The sequence below is a fragment of the Melospiza georgiana genome, chromosome 11 (genome assembly GCF_028018845.1).
Source record: "Melospiza georgiana isolate bMelGeo1 chromosome 11, bMelGeo1.pri, whole genome shotgun sequence".
Lineage (NCBI taxonomy): Eukaryota > Metazoa > Chordata > Aves > Passeriformes > Passerellidae > Melospiza > Melospiza georgiana.
The window spans coordinates 1421476-1439534 of record NC_080440.1 but is presented as its reverse complement, the minus strand read 5'-3'; the positions used below and the strand labels follow the sequence as shown (position 1 = coordinate 1439534).

Here is an 18059-nt window from a genome sequence, read left to right as displayed (position 1 = left end):
TAGTGTAGGATTATGCAATCCTTTTTTCCTGTAAGGCCTTTGTTGGGTGCTCAGGCTTCATGTATCATCATTTCATCAACAGTGACGTAGTATTTTATTTTTATACTACCTCATTGTGCAATTCTGCCATTTTTCACTGTGTATCATGAAGATCTGAAAGGAAAATGCATTCCTTCCTGGTTAATATGCAACAAACAGTCTATAAAAAGATGTCGTTACTGTGCAGTAATTGCTTTATTTATCACCTTTTCTATGTGGCTCAAGCTGCTCGAATCACTGAGCGGAGCAGGGAGCTGATGCTTTGGCCTCCTTTGGCTTCACTTTTAAGTTTTGGCTTTGGGTTTTTGGCTCCTGTTGTAGAACTAGACCTAAATTCCATAAGGATGGTGTCTGACAAGCACGGGTTTATCTTGCAGAGTCATCAGGACTGTGGGTTACAGATCAATGACCACGATGGTGCTCAGCCAGCACATCCTTGACTTTGTAAACATCCCAGGCAGAGGGGTCTGGAGAGCTAAAACTCTTCTGGCCAGAGAGTTCATGTAGTTTGACCTGTGGCGAAATACATTTGGTGGCCATATGAAGGTGAATAAGGCCAAGTTGGACTTCTCAGCCACTTCAGAAATAGATTTCATAGAATAAATACTAGTAAGGAAATCTATTGGGTGCTTTTCATTGTTTGTTTTAGATCTGTAGCTTTGTTACTAGGGAGAAAACCTAAGGAAAACATGTTATGCCTTCCCTTGTTGCACTGGGCAAGGTCAGAGTCTTGTAGCCCTCTCTGGGTGCTTCAGGCAGGAGAGGGGTTACTTGCAGTTAACAGTTTGGAAGTTTAGCCTAACTTGACAACTTTCTTGACTGAATAAAGGATGGAAAGAAGTGCACTGTGACTAAATCTAGCATACAATTAATTCTTCTCTGCAGTTCTGTGTGTTAATTGCTGTCATTGTGTGAACTGATGGTTTAAGCAAAAATAGAAAATTTTATAACTGGTGTGTTGCTTACAATGCAGAGCCTTAGCTCCAAGTGCCAGCCCGCAGTGGCTTTTTGAATCTCTGCTGTGCTGTCAATCTGTGAATCATCCTGGTGGAAATGGAAAAAAGGGTGAGGAGCAAACCTGGGAAGTGTGGTTTGCACTTTTCCTGGTGCTCCAGCAGCCCCAGGCTGGCAGTGGGGATAAGTGGGGCTGAGTGTTTGTGCAGAGAGGCAGCTCAGTGTCCCTCCTCGTGCCCTGAGCTCTGTCCTTCCCCAGGGTCACTGTCAGAGGGCCCCAGTGCCGTGCCCAGCTCCTGCTGGATCTGTTTTTGGGGTCCTGGGCTGGTAAACCATCGTGGATTGGGATCATCTTTAAGGTCCTTCCAACCCAAACCATTCTGGGGTTCTTTGCCCTTCTGTGAAAGGTGTTTGGTGTTGTCTGGTGTGCTCTGGGGATGGATTGGACGAAGGGCATGAGGAGAGTGACAGTGTCCATCTCAGCATCCAGAGGTGGAATTACCAAGGTCTGTCTCAGCCCCTTCAGCAGCTCCAGCCTGTGGCAGCGCTGCCATGACCTGTCTACAGCATGGGGTGTCTCCCTTTCTGCTTGATGTGCATCCAGAGTGTCCATGAACAAGCAGCTCTGCTTTTCAGGCACTGAGGATAAACCCCAGGTGGGTTTCTCCTCACCTTGCTGCTCCCCAAATTGTGGTGCTGGTCCGTGGGGATGCACCAGGAGCCTGGACAAAGGCTGTGTGAACGAGGAGCCTGGAGCCTGACATCCACTCTGCTGCCAGAGAGGCTGGGAACAGCCTCCTGGCTCTTCTGGCACTTTGTTTGAACTTCTGAGCTGCTACTTTAGGCGCTGCCTTTGAATAGCTGAATTTATTTTTTTGCGTGTTCCGTTGCTTGGCGACGACAGGAGGAAAAACAGTCACTGCAGCTCATGTGGGTTTATTACTGATAAGTTAGCATCTCTGATACAGAAATGTATTTTTAATAAGACTAATGAGCTGTGATTCCTGGCTTTAGCCAGGCAGAATGTTAAATAAACTGTGTTGCTGCACTGGGTATAGAACCTGACACCCTGAGGGGTTTGATGTTACCTCAAGCCATGCCTTGGATGCCTGTGCTTGTGCAGGCTGTTGTTTGAGGGTATTTTATGCTGCTGCCACTTCATTAGGTGAGGACTTGCTCCTATTTTTTTGCCCAGTTTTCCCTATCAATAGAAAGGATTTAAGAACTAAACTGACAACAGCAGTGAAAAAATCCAAAGCAAAAAGCCCCCAGCCTGGCAGAGTTTACCTGCTGAAGTACAAAAACTCCAAGCTGAAAGTGCAGAACCCGAGTCTGCTTGCCTGGGAAAGCACTGGAACGTGTTCCCATTTTAGTCTGGTACTGTTTTTGACTGGGACAAGTTATAAATTTTCTGCTCTTGCATCAGATGTTGGCAGCAGCAGTTAGTTTTTATCGTGCACGGGGCGACATTCCTGTTGCTCAGAAAAGCGTTCGTCTGATCAGGAGCTTTTTGGAATTTGTTTATAAAGCTTTCCTTGCTGCTGGAATAGTTGGAGAGCGCTAGCAGCAGGAATGCAGATGCTGACGAGAGGCTGAAGCTGTGTTTGTTGCCTGTTTTTCTAGATTGCCTGTTCAAGCTGTGTCCCATGAACCGCTACTCGGCGCAGAAGCAGTTCTGGAAGGCAGCAAAGCCCGGGGCCAACAGCACCACGGATGCTGTGCTGCTCAACAAACTGCACGTGAGTATCCCTCTGCAGGGCCCTCCTCACACCCAGCCTGCTCCAGACAAGCATTTCCAGCTTGGCACACTTATGGAGGAGACACTGAGCGTATGTAGAAATAAATCAGCGTGTGAGATTCCTTTGGAGACGTTCAGTCCAGGTCTTCAATCCTCTGATTTATGGCACAATCACAGAATAAGCTGAGTTGGGAGGGACCCACAGGGATCATCCCAGCTCCTGGCCCTGCATAGGCACCCCAGCAATCCCACCCTGTCCCCAAAGTGCTGTCCAATGCTGTGGCAGCCTCGGGGCTGTGCCCATTCCCTGGGGAGCCTGGGCAGTGCCCAGCACCCTCTGGGGATGAACCTTTCCCTAAAATCCAACCAAACCTGCCCTGGCACAGCTCCAGCTGCTCCCTGGGTTCTGTCTGAGTCACGGGAAGTGGACAGAACCCTGTCCTGTTCCTGCGCAAGGTCTGTGTCCCCCAGTGCTGTGCCCATGATACTGGGGTAGCCCTGGGAGCTCTTGTCTTTAACCTGTGGTAGAGTTAATGGTACTCCAGGGGAGTGTTTTGGGTGGTAAAGGTATGAAAAAGGGACCCTTGAAAGAATTGCTCAGAGGATTCTCAGGCCCTGCATCCCAGCATGGGAAACCAGGAGCTGATGGGCTGATCAATCTATTGGGACTGCTCAAACAAACATTGCTGCTGTTGATGTATGGGAAGGTTGATGGGTAATTAGGAGTAATTATAAGGCCAGGCAGCCTCTCCTTCCTTATTAGCTTGCAGTATTTAATATTTTCTGGGTAAAATGTTGACATTCAGCAGCTGAAAACTCAGTAAGGCAGTTGATTGCTGTTTTTAGAGCTCCTATGTAAAAAAAAGCCAACTTAACTTAAATACCATCTGTTGACTTTAGAGTTAAATAAACTCAGTGTTTATGTTAAAATTACATAGCTGGAGTACTTCATGTCAAAATTACAATTCTGAATATTTTTAGGTTCTTTGAGCCTATATTAAGCTCATTGTAGCCTGGAATACAAAATGGCCCTGTAGGAGAGTGTCACTTGCTGATTGCCATATGGCTGCCTCGCTCTGCACTTCACAAAGACCCACTGGTGGACTCCTTCTGCTTCAAGAAATGTATTTATAACCCACAAGTATCAGCTTGGCAGGGACAAAGCTATTCTGGTAGCACAAAGCTCCCTCACCTGGGCCGTGCTTCTCATGTTGATAAGGGAAGGGAAGGGGGCTGTGGCAGCAGGTTTAGGGTGAGGGGGGTTCTGGGGTTGGCTGCTTGGTGCATCAGGAAAAGGCAGAGTTCATGTATTTTCACAGAAATTAGAGTCTAAATACTGCAACATGTAAAGGAAAAGGCTTTGGCATTGCCCTGGATTGCATTCTCATTGGAGTTGTCTCCCTTTCAGTACATCCCAGAGTGGGTGTGTGGGACCTGTCCCTGCTCATCTGACACTTGACCCTTTTGTGCCAGGGTCCTGGAAATGCAGGATGGGGTTTTTCCAGGATGAGATTCTTCTAGGATGGGATTTTTCCAGGATTAGCCCGAGCCCAGTAATGCTTGCACAGCAATGTCCCACCAAGACCTGCTTGATTTGGAGGAAGGGTTTGAGTGCCTTACAGTTTTATTGGGGTTTATTCAACCTGCATCCCTTGGATGTGAACTCTGATGGGCTGGATCAGGTCTGGGGCTTGAAAACAACTGTGTCCCGTGGACATCTCTGTATCAGAACTTCCTCCTGCCAGTCCTGTGTGTCCGTGTGTCTCCCTTGCCACTTGCTGGCACATGGAGAGCTCTGGACCCCTGTGCTCACAGCTGTGAGCTCTGCCCAGGATGAGATTTCTTTATCAGAGCATTGCATTTCCAGCGCAGCTGATGATGCAAGATGTCTTCATCATCATCACTTGCCTTTTTTGGCTTCTGTTTGTCTGCTGGTGGAATTTATTGTCTGCCATGGAGCGCTCCATGCTGAGGTCAGGTTATTTTAAGTTAATGCCATTTAAGGGATTTCAAATCTGGGACACTTGTCTCTCTCTGTGGTCGCAGCATCTGAGCTGCTTGAGGAGCTGACATCTAGTGGCCAGAAAAGTGGTTTTCCTGGAGTGACTGTCAGGTCTGGGGAGAGCTTTTGGAGTACGTCCTAAGTCCTAGTCGTGCTTTCACAGAAAAAAAAATGGTTTTTGTATTGATATAAAATGTGGCAGCCAGTGTGGCAGGGCAGTCCTGGCTGTGGTTGCTGTTGTTTGGGAGGGCTCTGGTGTCTTGAAGAAACCTTTTCTTGACAGAATACTTGCAAATCAAGCAAAAAAGTTGTATTTTAGTACTACAGAGGAAGTGGTGTTGCATTGCATGACTGAATAAAATTTTGGATTTGAAAGAGCAGCTGTATCTCAGGTTCTCCTGGAGTAAGAAGCCAGTTGTCATACCTAGCACAGCCTCTGAAAACAGCACATTTTGAGTGAGCTGGAGCTGGTGAAATTCTCTAACAGTGTGCAAACATCTGCTCCTTTGTCCTGGTACTTCACCTCAACTATGGGCACTTTTCTTCTTCAAGAGAAGCCTGGACCCACCACAGTCCTTGAGACCTCAGAACTAAGCCATAATCCTTGATCCTCAGCCTCCTAAAAAGTCCAATTTTCAATTGCTCTCCACCTCCAGACAGCAGTTAAAGCAAATACAGATTTATGTTTTTAATTCAAAACATCATCTTTCCTCTGAAGTGAAGAAGTTCTTTACCAAATGAAATTGTTTAAAAACAGCTTGGGCCAAATAGCTCACTTTTAAAACAGCAATGGCAAGAGGCTCGTTTTTAATTATTAATTAGGGCTTTGTGTCTTTGTAATAATTCAGCAAGGGGGGGGCACTGGAGTCTCCAGAGAAACACAGCCTGGAGGGCAGCTGGAGCCTGTGTTGGCAAAGGAAAATAAAGAATCAACATTGGGGTTCTTTCATTCAATTTGTGTAGAAGTCAGTAGAAGGGAAAATAGAATTCCTGGCTGGAGTTGTTACCCCTCCCTTTTTCACCTTTCCCTCCCTAGGTATCTGCCTTCTATCTTGTCTGAGCTTTTCAGCTCATGCTTTATTCCAGAATTTTGTCCAATTGTACCCAAATTACAGGTTACTTAAATGATGTGTGTCTATCTCCCCAAACAGTTGAAAAAGGGAATTGGAAATTACACTGTTGGAAGCTGGAAAAAGAGGAAATTAGGCTCTTTCAGATGCTTGCTGTTTTTCCAGTCCTTTGAAATAATCTTGAAGAAAAGGGAGTTTTGTAAAACCTCCTTTTTAAAACACTCAGCAATTGAACTGTTCTCCTTTAATTTCAGCATGCAGCTGATTTGGAAAAGAAACAGAATGAAACTGAAAACAGAAAACTGCTGGGAACAGTCATCCAATATGGGAATGTCATCCAGGTAGGCTGTGAGCATCTTTGCAAGCTGGAGAGGATTTAGTTGAAAATTCCCTGCTCAGTGGACTTCAGATTGCTGGAATTGATGATCAAGAGCCTGTAGTTTTGCCAGGGTTCACTGTGCTCTGAAGCGGGATCCTGGGTGTTACGTCTGTGTTTTATAAGTGTTTTATTATGGGTTATTTGTGCTTGGTTTTGAGGTCACCATTGATTGTTTTCTTCAGAAATCCTTGTTAGCGCCCTCATTAGAGTTGTTGGGAGGTGGCACATGTACAACACCAAATATCCTCTCACAGTGAAATGTTGACACTTAAATCATAAACTGGCACGGAGGAGGAAAATCAATAGAAATAGAAATCATAAACTGACACAGAGAAAGAAAATCAATAGGAATAGTTATATTTTGTTGTTAGATGAGACCAAGCAAGGCAAGAGAAGAGTAGCTTTGTCTCTTACTAGGAAGAGCCACTTAGTCCCCAGCATTTCACAAGTTTTGGTCGTGGGTTTTTATGAACAAGTTGTTCCAAGTGATGAGGGCACCTCCATGTGTTTATCCCAGCTGGGCAAGGGACAGCTGGATTACCTGAGGCGTTTTGTGCTGTGTGTGAGTGGAGCTGTGGCTGGTCCATCAGTGTTTGCCCAGATTTCAGTGTGTTCCCTGTGTAGCACTGCAGTTGTGTCGTGCACGCTCGGGTTATTGAGGGGAGGAACAGGAGCATTCTTAGAACTGAACTCTGATTCTTATTCTAGCTGCTTCACTTAAAAAGTAACAAATACTTAACAGTAAATAAGAGGCTTCCAGCTCTGCTAGAGAAGAATGCAATGAGGGTGACCTTGGATGAAGCTGGAAATGAAGGCTCCTGGTTCTACATCCAGCCCTTCTACAAGCTGCGCTCCATCGGGGACAGTGTAAGTGCTGGGAGCAGGCTGCTCACACATCCCTGGGGCTCAGCCTGCACTTGGGAGGCCTGCCTTGCAATTAATGCAATGCACACATCTCCCAGGGCGTGATGATGATGCAGGAACAACCTTTTTGCTATGCTGTCATGAGGGGGAGGAAAATTGCTATGGTAACTTGTATTTTGGAAACGTGGCATGATCTAACATTGGAGGGAATAAGGGACCTAATTAGGCTGGCCTTGCACAATTCCTGCTCAATTCAAAATGGTAGGAAGTGTTGAGCTCCTTCAGGAGGTTGGGAAGGAATAATTAGCATCTTGGTTTTCAGTGTTGTCAGCTTGGAATCAAAATTCGTCATCACTTTGGATGTGAGGAGTGAGGTAATAAGGAAGTGAAATGCTCCTGCTCATGGGAAATTTTTAAATGCATTGCCATTTTAATCCCCTCTTTTGCAACATCTGAGTCACTTGGGTATGGAATCTTCCTAAAACCAGGAGGTCATGAACTTCAGTGTGCTCTGGGGTTCAGGCCAGGTATATTTGGCAAGTAACATGGTGAATTTATCAATCAGCCATCATTTATCCTGTAGCCCCATCTGTACCAGAGCTCAGTCTGCTTTGTCTGCAAGGCTCTGAGTCCAGTAGCATAGGGGTTTTTGCCTCAGTCACTGAGTTTGGTGAGCTAAATTCTGAACCAGACAGAATCCTGGTGGAACACTCAGACTGCCATCTCTCCAGACTGCAGAAAGGTGATTTCCTCCCATGGTTCCCATTAAAAACATAAAAAAGGTAGAAAAAGAGCTTTCTCAGGGTGCAAATTTGTCTGATGCTGCACTTCTCTACAGGTTGTCATTGGAGACAAAGTAGTCCTGAATCCTGTCAATGCTGGCCAGCCTCTCCATGCCAGTAGCCATCAGCTTGTGGATAATCCAGGGTGCAATGAGGTAAGGGGACTCTGGCACAGCTGGAGCAGCTGTAAAACCTCTCTGTGCTTCAGCTTAGCTCTTTCTACGTGGTTTGGAATTCAGCAAGCTGGTTGGTACCCGTGGCACTGCTTATTAGGAGTGGTTATCCTGGTAACCAGTGACCTAAAGGAGGAGTTTTGAAGCTCTACTTTCTCTTGGGAGCTGGCAGAGGTTTGGGTTTGATCTCTTTTGCATGACTAGCTAAAAGCAAGTTGTTCTTTCAAAATCAGGAGTTGTGGCACAGTGATGTGCCCCCTACTAGTCACTGGGAAGAAATTTAAATCTACCAGCACAGATGTGTAACAAGTGGCTTCCAAGCAAGTCAGCTGTGTTCCGGAGCAGATACAGAAAAACTTCCCTTCTCCAGAGCAGTGCAGCCAGGCTTGCAGTGTTCTGGTGAAAATTGCCTAGAAAGTCAGACAGTGGCTCATGGCAGGACCCTGTGCAGGCACAGCACAGTGGGACTGAGGGTCTCCTCCTCCTTCCAGGTGAACTCAGTGAACTGCAACACCAGCTGGAAAATCGTGCTCTTCATGAAATGGAGCGACAACAAGGACGACATCCTCAAAGGGGTGAGAGGCAGGGCTGTGCCTGGCTGCAGCTGGGGCCCTGCTGCGCCCTGCCCCTGCTGAGGCTGCTCTTTGGCAGGGCGACGTGGTGAGGCTGTTCCACGCCGAGCAGGAGAAGTTCCTGACGTGCGACGAGCACAGGAAGAAGCAGCACGTGTTCCTCAGGACCACGGGCAGGCAGTCGGCCACGTCCGCCACCAGCTCCAAAGCCCTGTGGGAGGTGGAGGTGAGCACTGCGCCCAGCCTGGGGCTGCCTTGCTGGGAACGATTCCTCCTTCTGTTTAAAACGCTCTGCATTTCTCGCTTTGGGTGAAATTTTCCTGGTGTTAGCAGTTGAAATTAGAATTCCTTCACTTGCTTTCTGTGCACAGTCACGGTGGAGCTCTGCTCTCTGATGGTGCAGCACAGAGCTCTCGTTCAGGTGCTTTACAGTTCAGGAAAAGGGCACAGAGAAACATCAATGAAGTCATTTTCTTACCAGTCACTGAAGTTTAACAACAGCCTATAATTTCCAGTGTCCTGCTGAGTGTACTGAAGGCTCTATTTTTGGTGTGGAATAATGTGATTATGTATAGCCTCATCTGATGGGAGGCTGCAGCCCCTTGCTAGCCTGTCTGAGCTGGCTTTTTACATTCACTTGGCTTTTAAACAGAGTGACTAACACCTTGGCCATCACTGGCTTCTGAAAATAGCCTCAGTCTTGGTATTATTAGCATTGGTTTATGATTTTAAATCTGATTCAATTATGAAGTGCATATAAGAATCAAAAAATAAACTGTAATGACAGATAGGTGTTTATTCCTTTTCCAGAATAGCTGCTGTGACATTCAGCTTCTCCTGTATTTCAAATGAAAGTCTGCCTGTAATTAGCATGACTTTGGCATGTTATCAGTCTGTGGTAACTCCCCATGTGTGTGCAGTTACCTGGACAGAAAGTTCTTTCCTGAGAGGAACAGATCAGCTGTGATGAGTTTTCCTTAGGAATCAGGTTAACCCTGACCCACAGAGCAAGCCAATGTGGGATTACAGGTGTTGGAGGCACTCCTTGCCCCACTTTGTCAGTAAATATAAATATTATTTTGTACAGCGTTGTTGCATTTGAAATATTTCCAGGTATCTTCCCTCATCCACTTTAAGCAGCCAGAAGTTTAGTTACAGCCACAGGGTAATGGATTTGTTGCTTTCTGTAGGGGTTTGTTTCAAGACCTGGCAGCACATGCACATAGAGAGCCCCTTCCTCAATTCACTCACAAACTGGGGGGAACCATTCCCAGGCAGCTCAGAGCGTTCCCTGCACAGTCCTGGGCACAGATGATGTGTTGTTGTCATTTCTCAGAGCGTTCCCTGCACAGTCCTGGGCCCAGATGATGTGTTGTTGTCATTTCTCAGAGCGTTCCCTGCACAGTCCTGGGGACAGATGATGTGGTGTTGTCATTTCCCAGCCCTGGTCGTGTTTGCCCTTCCCTGCACGTGCAGCGAGGCAGCCCTGCAGGGATGGGGGCTCTGTGCTGATCCCAGGTGTGTTCCTGTCCCCCAGGTGGTGCAGCACGATCCCTGCCGGGGCGGAGCTGGCTACTGGAACAGCCTCTTCAGGTTCAAGCACCTGGCCACGGGGCACTACCTGGCAGCAGAGGTACGTGGGCTGGGCTGGCCCCTCTGCCTGCCTCGCGCTGCGCTCTCCTCCTCTGGCACCTCCTCGGAATCTGTCATCTCCCACCCTGGAACTGCACACGGGCAGGGGAGGAGAGTGGTCATTTGGGTTAATACAAAAAGATGATAAATGTAGGCCATCAGATGAAAGAGATGAAAGAACATCGTGGTTTGGGGTAGTCGTGAGCCGATTACACTTTTTGTGTGAATTCTCGAGTTGAGAACTTCTCCTGCAAAGAATAGGCACTAAATGGTATCCTGTCATGTGGGCACTGGATTCAATGTGACTTTATTAACTGATGAATAAATGGTAAATGACTGAGAGCCTGGGGGGGAAATGAATTCAAGTGTTGGTAATTTCTCTTGAATCACTGATTTTTGAGCAGAAGTGTAGAACTGAGTATGAAATGAAAACACTGACTTCAGACCAGTCTGTAAGAACTGCAGATAGAGAAAAGCCCAGATTAAAGTCCTATTTTATATTCTTCTGATAAGCAGATTGGAAAACCAGAAGCATTTTGTCACATGCACACTGCAAATCCTTTTCAGTAGTGATCCAGTGCAGAGCTTTTCCAGTAAATCTTCTGTTTTCTAATCAGCCAAAAAAAACCACCATGCTCTTGGATCATACAAGAATATCCCAGAGCAGATTGCTCACCTGATCCCTGGTTAGAATAATGTTTGTTCTGAAAGATTTCTCCAAGCCAGTAGTTTTTAGCTGTAAAATTCCACTTGGAATTTAAACAACAAAAAGAGAGCATTAACTGGGTAACTCTGTACTCTTGCTCCTGTAGTGATTCCCCCGGATGAGATCACTCTCCCTGCATGTTTGCAGGTTATTTAACACTTTTGCAGTGTGCTCTGCACGCCTGGAGCAGTGCAGGGCTCTGGTGCCCGTGGAGCTCAGGTGATGCTCAGGCTGTGTGCCCCTTGCAGCTGTGCTGGAGTTTGACCTGCCTGTGATTCTGTTCCATCAGGTAAACCCTGACTATGAGGAAGATGACCTGGAGTGTCAATCCTCAGTAAGTATAGGCAAGGGAAGGGTCCTGCCCCTGGCTCAGGAGGGCTTGGCACAGGCCCTGGCCAGTGCACAGCTGGTCCAGGCTTCCTTGGTAGTGAAGAAACTAAAAACCTGACCATGCTCTGGAGGCTTTTAAGGCCTGTCCAAAGAGTGGGTGTTGACACCTTAGTGCAGAACAACCCACTTGGAACTGAATTATAGCACATTACCTGAACCCCCCTCAGCTCCTCCCTTTGTGGCATCTTTTTCTGTCTGCCTGCTTCCTCAACCTTTCCTCAACCTCCTTCCTTGGAGCTCTGTCCTGCCATGGGCTGGAATCAAGGTGACACCAGATGGGACTGGTCCCTGAGGGAATATCCCCCAGTGCTGTGCCTGTCTGACCTCTGTGTTAAGCAGCAAATTTGCTGTACCTTGTCTCAGGAAAGCAGGGTAACAGCAGGAATGGCAGGGGGAGGGTGGTTCCAGGGCCATTCCTCTGGTTTTCCTGCGGGAGCCAGTCTGTGTTGTCAGTAAATGTTGTTGTGTCAGAGATGGAGTGTGTGGTGCTCTGTTTGGGCAGGAGCTTCCCTTTGGTGTCAGAGGGAACCAGCATTGCTTCAGGAGCTGAAAGCACACAAAACTGGAACAGCACTTTGCATTGTGGATTTTATTTATTTAGTTGGATTTAATGACAGGCTCATGCAGCTTTCTTGGTCATTTATCCTGTATTATGGAGCATTTGCACCATTTGGGTATGACAAAGAGCTATTCCTTCCGTTCCTAAGAGATGGATGTGATGCTTGGAAATCCTGCAGGGTGCATTTTTCCTCCTGAAAGGATTTTTCATTATAGCCTGGCCATTAAAATGCTTCCCTCACCCTCAGATATTGAGCTGTTGTCTTGATTACTCCTTGGTGGCATTTGGCAGCTTGACTGCAGTAAACATGGCAAAAAAACTGAACAAACCCCACCCACAGCTGTTCCCTGGGCTGTGGGGGGAATCCAGTTCTGAGGTGTTTTGTCGGGTTAATTTTTTGAGAGTTAATCAATGCTGAGGGGCTTTAGGTAGACACTGCTCCTGTGATGTGTCCTGCTGACATGTGCATGGATAACATCCGTGCACTGTCTCAGCTCTCTGGTTTTTGCCTGCTCTGTCTCTTTACCACTAGATGGCAAAAATAGACCAGCAAGAAGAGAGCAGGAGCGCAGAACTCAGCTCTGACAGGAAATTGCCACCTCGTTTATCCTTCACTGCTGACAGCAGGGTGTGGGCTGCCTCATCCGACTTTATCCAAACTCCATTGTGATCCCAGTGCGAGCTGGCTGCAGGGTTTCTGTGCACACTCCCTGGTTTTGGTGGTGCTTCCTCCTTGTCCCTCAGGGGGCTGTGCAGGAGGGGTTCCCATGGGCATGGGTGAGGTGCCAGCTCCACCTTCCAGCAGCAAAGGGGCTGCTCTTGTCACCTTTAGTGTTGAATTTCAGTGCTCCCTGAACTGCCCCATTTCCTGCTTGCTGCTTTACTGCACGTGTTCAGCTTTGCCCTGTTTTGAAGAAGTGATCAATTGTCTCCCAAAGGACAGGCAGAGCAGCTGTGTCCCTCTCTGTGTTCCCTCCCCTAGCTGGGGGGGATGAAGAGACAGCTGAAATTCAGAGAATTCATTCCAAGTGAGCGAATTTCTCCCAGAATTTCTCTCCAGATGGACTCTGAGTGTAGAGTTGCTCCTTCCCTTGAAGGCACACTCCCAAAGTGTATTTCTGTTCCATACAGATAACTGCCTGTTCCCATGTTCAAAATCAGACTGTAAATGTCACTGCTTTGCAGCCAAGTTCATTGACTGCAAATATGTTAACTTGGGAGTATCCTGAGGCACAAGCAGCACTGGATACCTTTTCCATCTGCTCCAGGATGGCAGGGCTTTGACAGGCAGGTGCCTGAGTGCTGACTCCCTTGGCTGCCACCATCACAGAGAAGCTGAGAAATTGCTGTCTTGGTCACCCTGGAGATTGCAGCCAGGATTGAGGTGCATGGACAGCTGGTTCTTGTGTGCCAGGACAGTGAGCAGCTTCTTTAGTGACTTGTGACAGGTGGGAGTTCCCTAGGAAAGGATTTGAAGAAAGCTGTTGTTCCTTTTTCTCAGTTCACCTTTGTCTTTTCCTACCCTTTTGTCCTTTCATCTGAAGTCCCAGGGTTTCATCCAATTGATGTATCTTTGCTGGAGGAGGCTGGGGATTTGCTGGAACCTTGGGAATAAGGATCCTTCTGGTGCCATGGCCTTTGGAGCAAGTTTTTGTGCTTGGGAGCAGCACAGGCTGTAGTGTGAGCAGCAGGGCTTCCAACTCCTTGATTGGCTTTTTGCTTCTCTTGCCTGGGATTGCTGGATGTGGCTCCCATTTTTGCTGCTGGAGCTGATTATTTCCCAGCAAGGTTGTTGTTGGTACATGGTGTGGCTGGGTTTTTATGTTTTCAGCTCGTTAATTGTGTGGTAATTAAATAGAGGGATAATTGCAGTGTGTGGGGTATGTTTGGAGAGCTGGCAGTGTCAGGATTGGGGATCTCAGCTGATGTGTGTTATCAGAAGGCAGTCAGAGCTCCCAGTGTGTGTGGGGTGAGTGGCTGGAGGGGTTTGTCCCTTCTGGCACTGTCTGTGGGGTGAGTTCTGCGTGGAGGGGCAGTTGCTGTGCTGGCACCCAGGGGAAGCAATGTGTGCTTGGCCGGAGCAGCTGCTGTCAGTGTCCCTGGTGTCCAGCGTGCCCCCCGTGTGTGTGGGGCTGGGGGCTCTGCGGGCTCCCCTGAGGCCCTGGGCTCTCTCCACAGCTGGACCCCGAGCAGGAGGCGCTGCGGCGGGGCCGGGGGCCCCAGGAGAAGATGGCCTACTCCCTGGTGTCCGTGCCCGAGGGCAACGACATCTCCTCCATCTTCGAGCTGGACCCCACCACCCTGCGAGGCGGAGACAGCCTCGTCCCCAGGTACGGCCACCTCTGCCCAGCTCGGGGGCTTTGTGGGATTTTGAACTAAGGCTGCCCCAGAGTGTCTTCCTTATATCCTTTGGAATCGGGTTCCTCCTCTAGTGAATGTGGAAATAATTAGAAAATACCTTGAGTGCTTTACAATTGAGGTATAAGTAAGAGAACACCATTTTACAGATGGGGAAATTGAGACTAAGTGACTTCCTAAGTGACTTCCTTGCCAGGAATGACCTGGACCTAAAAGCCTTGTGTGTTTTAGCAAGGCATTCATCCTGTTAGGATGTAACACCAGCTATGGATTTTCTGTTGTTTGTGTGTTCTTCACTGTTCATGTGGCACCTCTTGCTGTTGAAAAGCTGCTGCACCCTTCCAAGTGCCACACTCTGCACACAGCTCTTTGCTGCTGTTCTCACTGAGAAAGCACAGCAAGTTGGTTCCATTTATTCAGCAACTCCCTAAATCATCAGGTACCCATATTTTGGAGTATCGGGGAGTTCTGAGCTGAAAACCCCAGAGGTAAGGGGAGAAGTTGGCACCTCACAGCAGTGGAAAAGTGGATGGGAAGAGGTTCAGATTGTTGCTGTGCAGCAGCTGAGTTACAGCAGCTCAGAGTGGTTCTATTTTAGAGCAGAATCTCTTTGACTACAGAAGAAACCTTCCTCAGGTGAGTTCACAGAGTGAGCTGGGGCAGTAAGAATGCTGTTCCAGTTGTGGTATGCAGTGTGGACAGAGATGACACTTCCTTCCCGCTTGTTCCTGCCAGCATCTCAAAATCCCAGCAATGCAGAGGTTTCCCAGCTGGGAGGCTGACTCATGCTGGGGCACCCCTGACTTTCTTGCAGGAACTCCTACGTGAGGCTCAGGCACCTCTGCACCAACACCTGGGTTCACAGCACCAACATCCCCATTGATAAAGAGGAGGAGAAGCCTGTGATGCTGAAAGTAAGTTCTGTGACTTTGTGTAAGCACATCCCTTGATTCCTGTACTTACATAAGTGTTGGCAGGAGTTTCACTCCCTGAGCCTGTCACAAACTGAGCATGTGACAGTAATGAACAGTGCCTGTGCAAAATATTTGCGCTTAATGGCTCACATTCCTGGTATTTTTCTAGTTACACTGTTCAGCTTCTACTCCATAACAGTCATCAGGAGCAGGATATTTTTTCCACTGGCTACAGCAACATTTTGCCTCTCACCTGCTGCTCCTTTGAATTTAGGGACAGCTTTGAGCTTGCACAGAGTGTTCTCAGAGTTTGGGTCCAGCAGGGCTCCCATGCTGCCTAAGCAGAGGGTGGCTTTTCTTTCATTATCGCTGAGTGTGAGCCGCTGCTTTGTTCTGCCTTGGGGTTTTCTGATAAAGCTTCTCTGCCTTTCAGATTGGGACCTCTCCAGTGAAGGAGGACAAAGAAGCTTTTGCTATAGTGCCAGTCTCTCCCGCAGAGGTTCGGGACTTGGATTTTGCAAATGATGCAAGCAAAGTTTTAGGTTCCATTGCTGGCAAGCTGGAAAAGGGAACAATAACCCAGAATGAAAGAAGGTAAGGAAGCCAGATTAGGTAATGTTGCTTCCTGTAGTCAGTAACTGTTTCTTTGATAGTTTTATCAGAGTAAGGGATAGAAGAGGGATTTGGTTTCCTCCTTGATGGGATTTGATGTTGTGTCCATAGTGGAGGTTCTCAGGCCTGGCCTGTCCAGCCCTCCTTGTCCTCCATGAAGTGAGAGCATGAGAAATGTTGTGAGCTTGGGGGACTAATCCCCAGCATACCTCTGCAAATGGAGTGTGGGAATTCCTAATCCATCCTGTGAGGACTGAGCGTGTGACTTGCTGTGAAAATGGGGCCACACAAAAAGAGCACAGGGGTGGCTGTGTCACACCAGGGCTGTGGGCTTCCATAGCCAGTGCCTTTTATTTGGCCTTGGGAGAGATTATCACCTGATTTATGGTTTGTGGCAATTGAAAGAAGTGCCAAATAGAACTTGGCAAGAGTAGAGTTGTCCTAAACGGATTTTCTTGCCTTGCTGCTGCTCTGGTTGGACAGTGAGGCTGCAGCAATGGGGAAGCATTGGTTTCTAATTTTAAGTTCTGTGCAAACCTCTGAGCTTTACCCAATCTCCAATTGCTGTTAGTTTTTCACTTAGCATTTAGAAATCTGTGTAAACTTACCCTGGCACTGCTCTTTTAGCACAGAGAATTTGTGTTCTCGTGTTAACAGCTTCTGGCTTTTCTGTAGATCTGTTACCAAACTGTTGGAGGATTTGGTCTACTTTGTTACTGGTGGAACTAATTCTGGCCAGGACGTCCTTGAGGTGGTCTTTTCTAAACCTAACAGAGAACGGCAAAAGCTGATGAGAGAGCAGAATATCCTCAAGCAGGTAGGCTGGGGGTTTCTCTGGGCTCTGCCTAAGGGAAGAGTTCTTGGAAAAAAACCTGGTGTAACAGAGAACCTGGCCAGGCTGGATGGGGCTTGGAGCAGCCTGGCCTGGTGGGAGGTGTCCCTGCATGTGGCAGAGGGTTGGAACGAGATCATCTTCATGGTCCCTTCCAACCCAAGCCATTCTGTGGCTCTGTGAAACTTTGGTCTCAAATTATTGGGACCAAAGGGTCCTTTGAGTTTCCAGCTTTCAGCAGGCTTTGGGCAGTGGGTGTAGGATCACCATTGCTGCAACTAAAAATTCCAGCAGCTGGTGTTGAATAAAGGTGACCAAGCATCTTCTGTCCGGGCTGCTCCGTGGCCAAGAACCGTGGTGACCACAGCCTATTTCTGATGTACCTTGTGAAATACAAGGGCACAGAGCTTTGGCACTGTTTGTGAGCAGGAGAAGGCAGTGCCTCACGGGGCTGTGTCTGTGTTTTTTGCCGGATCTGCAGATTTTCAAGCTGCTGCAAGCCCCCTTCACGGACAGCGGGGACGGGCCGATGCTGCGGCTGGAGGAGCTGGGGGACCAGCGCCACGCGCCCTTCAGGCACATCTGCAGGCTCTGCTACAGGGTGCTCAGGCACTCCCAGCAGGACTACAGGAAAAATCAGGTTGGAGATACCTCTGCCATGATCAATGGCACCAGCATGGCTCCTCTGCTCAAATGAAAAAGAAAAGCTTTATCCCATAAAGTAAACCCTGCTCTGCTGTGGCTGCACAGTCAGCAAGAGGTTTTGGGATTGCTCAGCTTCATTCTATTTTTCATCTGTCAGAGACTATAATGTAATTGTCACTGGTTCTAAGTGGGGTTTAAGAAAAGAACAGAATTTCTAACTGTCCCACACAGGTGAATTACAAGACTGTTCACTCTTGCTGACTGCAGGCTCCATTGAAAGTTGCCCTGTAAATTAAGGCTGTTCAGTTTTTGTTGCTGTGTATTAAAAAAACAAGGTCCTGTCAGATAAGTATAAATGCCTTGCTGCTGTCTAGCCCCAGAGAGAGGGGAGGGATGGAGGTGTTAAGGTTGTGTGTCATTGTTTGCTTTCTTTCACACAAACAATTTGGATCTAACCCACATTGCTCCTTGGGATGTTGGTATTGACAAACATCCGCCTGTTTGCTGTTATTATTGTGAATTCTGAGGGCTAATTACACCCCCTTGCTCCTTGCCTGTGTGTTTTGAAGGAATACATTGCCAAGCAGTTTGGCTTCATGCAGAAGCAGATTGGCTATGATGTCTTGGCTGAGGACACCATCACAGCCCTGCTCCATAACAACCGCAAGCTCCTGGAGAAGCACATCACAGCTGCTGAGATTGACACCTTTGTGAGTCTCGTGAGGAAAAATAGGGAGCCCAGGTGAGAGCTGCATTTGTGAATATGTGATTGCCCTTCTCCTTCTGGGAAAAGTCTGTACCTGCCAGCTTGCTCAGGAGGAGGCACAGCCAGTTCACT

At 47.8% G+C, this 18059-nt stretch overlaps 1 protein-coding gene across 9 annotated transcripts in view; it reads left to right on the top strand.

Annotated features, from left to right (window-relative positions):
- ITPR1 (inositol 1,4,5-trisphosphate receptor type 1) overlaps window positions 1-18059 on the top strand; it is a 161807-nt gene that overhangs the window by 44232 nt on the left and 99516 nt on the right. For 6 of the 9 annotated variants that reach the window (XM_058032049.1, XM_058032050.1, XM_058032046.1 and 3 more), the window contains exons 4-17: window positions 2617-2732; window positions 6058-6144; window positions 6891-7049; window positions 7885-7983; window positions 8493-8576; window positions 8653-8799; window positions 10111-10206; window positions 11201-11245; window positions 14039-14190; window positions 15033-15132; window positions 15566-15726; window positions 16420-16561; window positions 17058-17216; window positions 17791-17963. In XM_058032049.1, the coding sequence (XP_057888032.1) occupies window positions 2617-2732; window positions 6058-6144; window positions 6891-7049; window positions 7885-7983; window positions 8493-8576; window positions 8653-8799; window positions 10111-10206; window positions 11201-11245; window positions 14039-14190; window positions 15033-15132; window positions 15566-15726; window positions 16420-16561; window positions 17058-17216; window positions 17791-17963 (1720 nt within the window). The remainder of the gene's footprint in view (window positions 1-2616; window positions 2733-6057; window positions 6145-6890; window positions 7050-7884; window positions 7984-8492; window positions 8577-8652; window positions 8800-10110; window positions 10207-11200; window positions 11246-14038; window positions 14191-15032; window positions 15133-15565; window positions 15727-16419; window positions 16562-17057; window positions 17217-17790; window positions 17964-18059) is intronic. The other 3 variants (XM_058032051.1, XM_058032048.1, XM_058032047.1) reach the window with 1 other exon arrangement.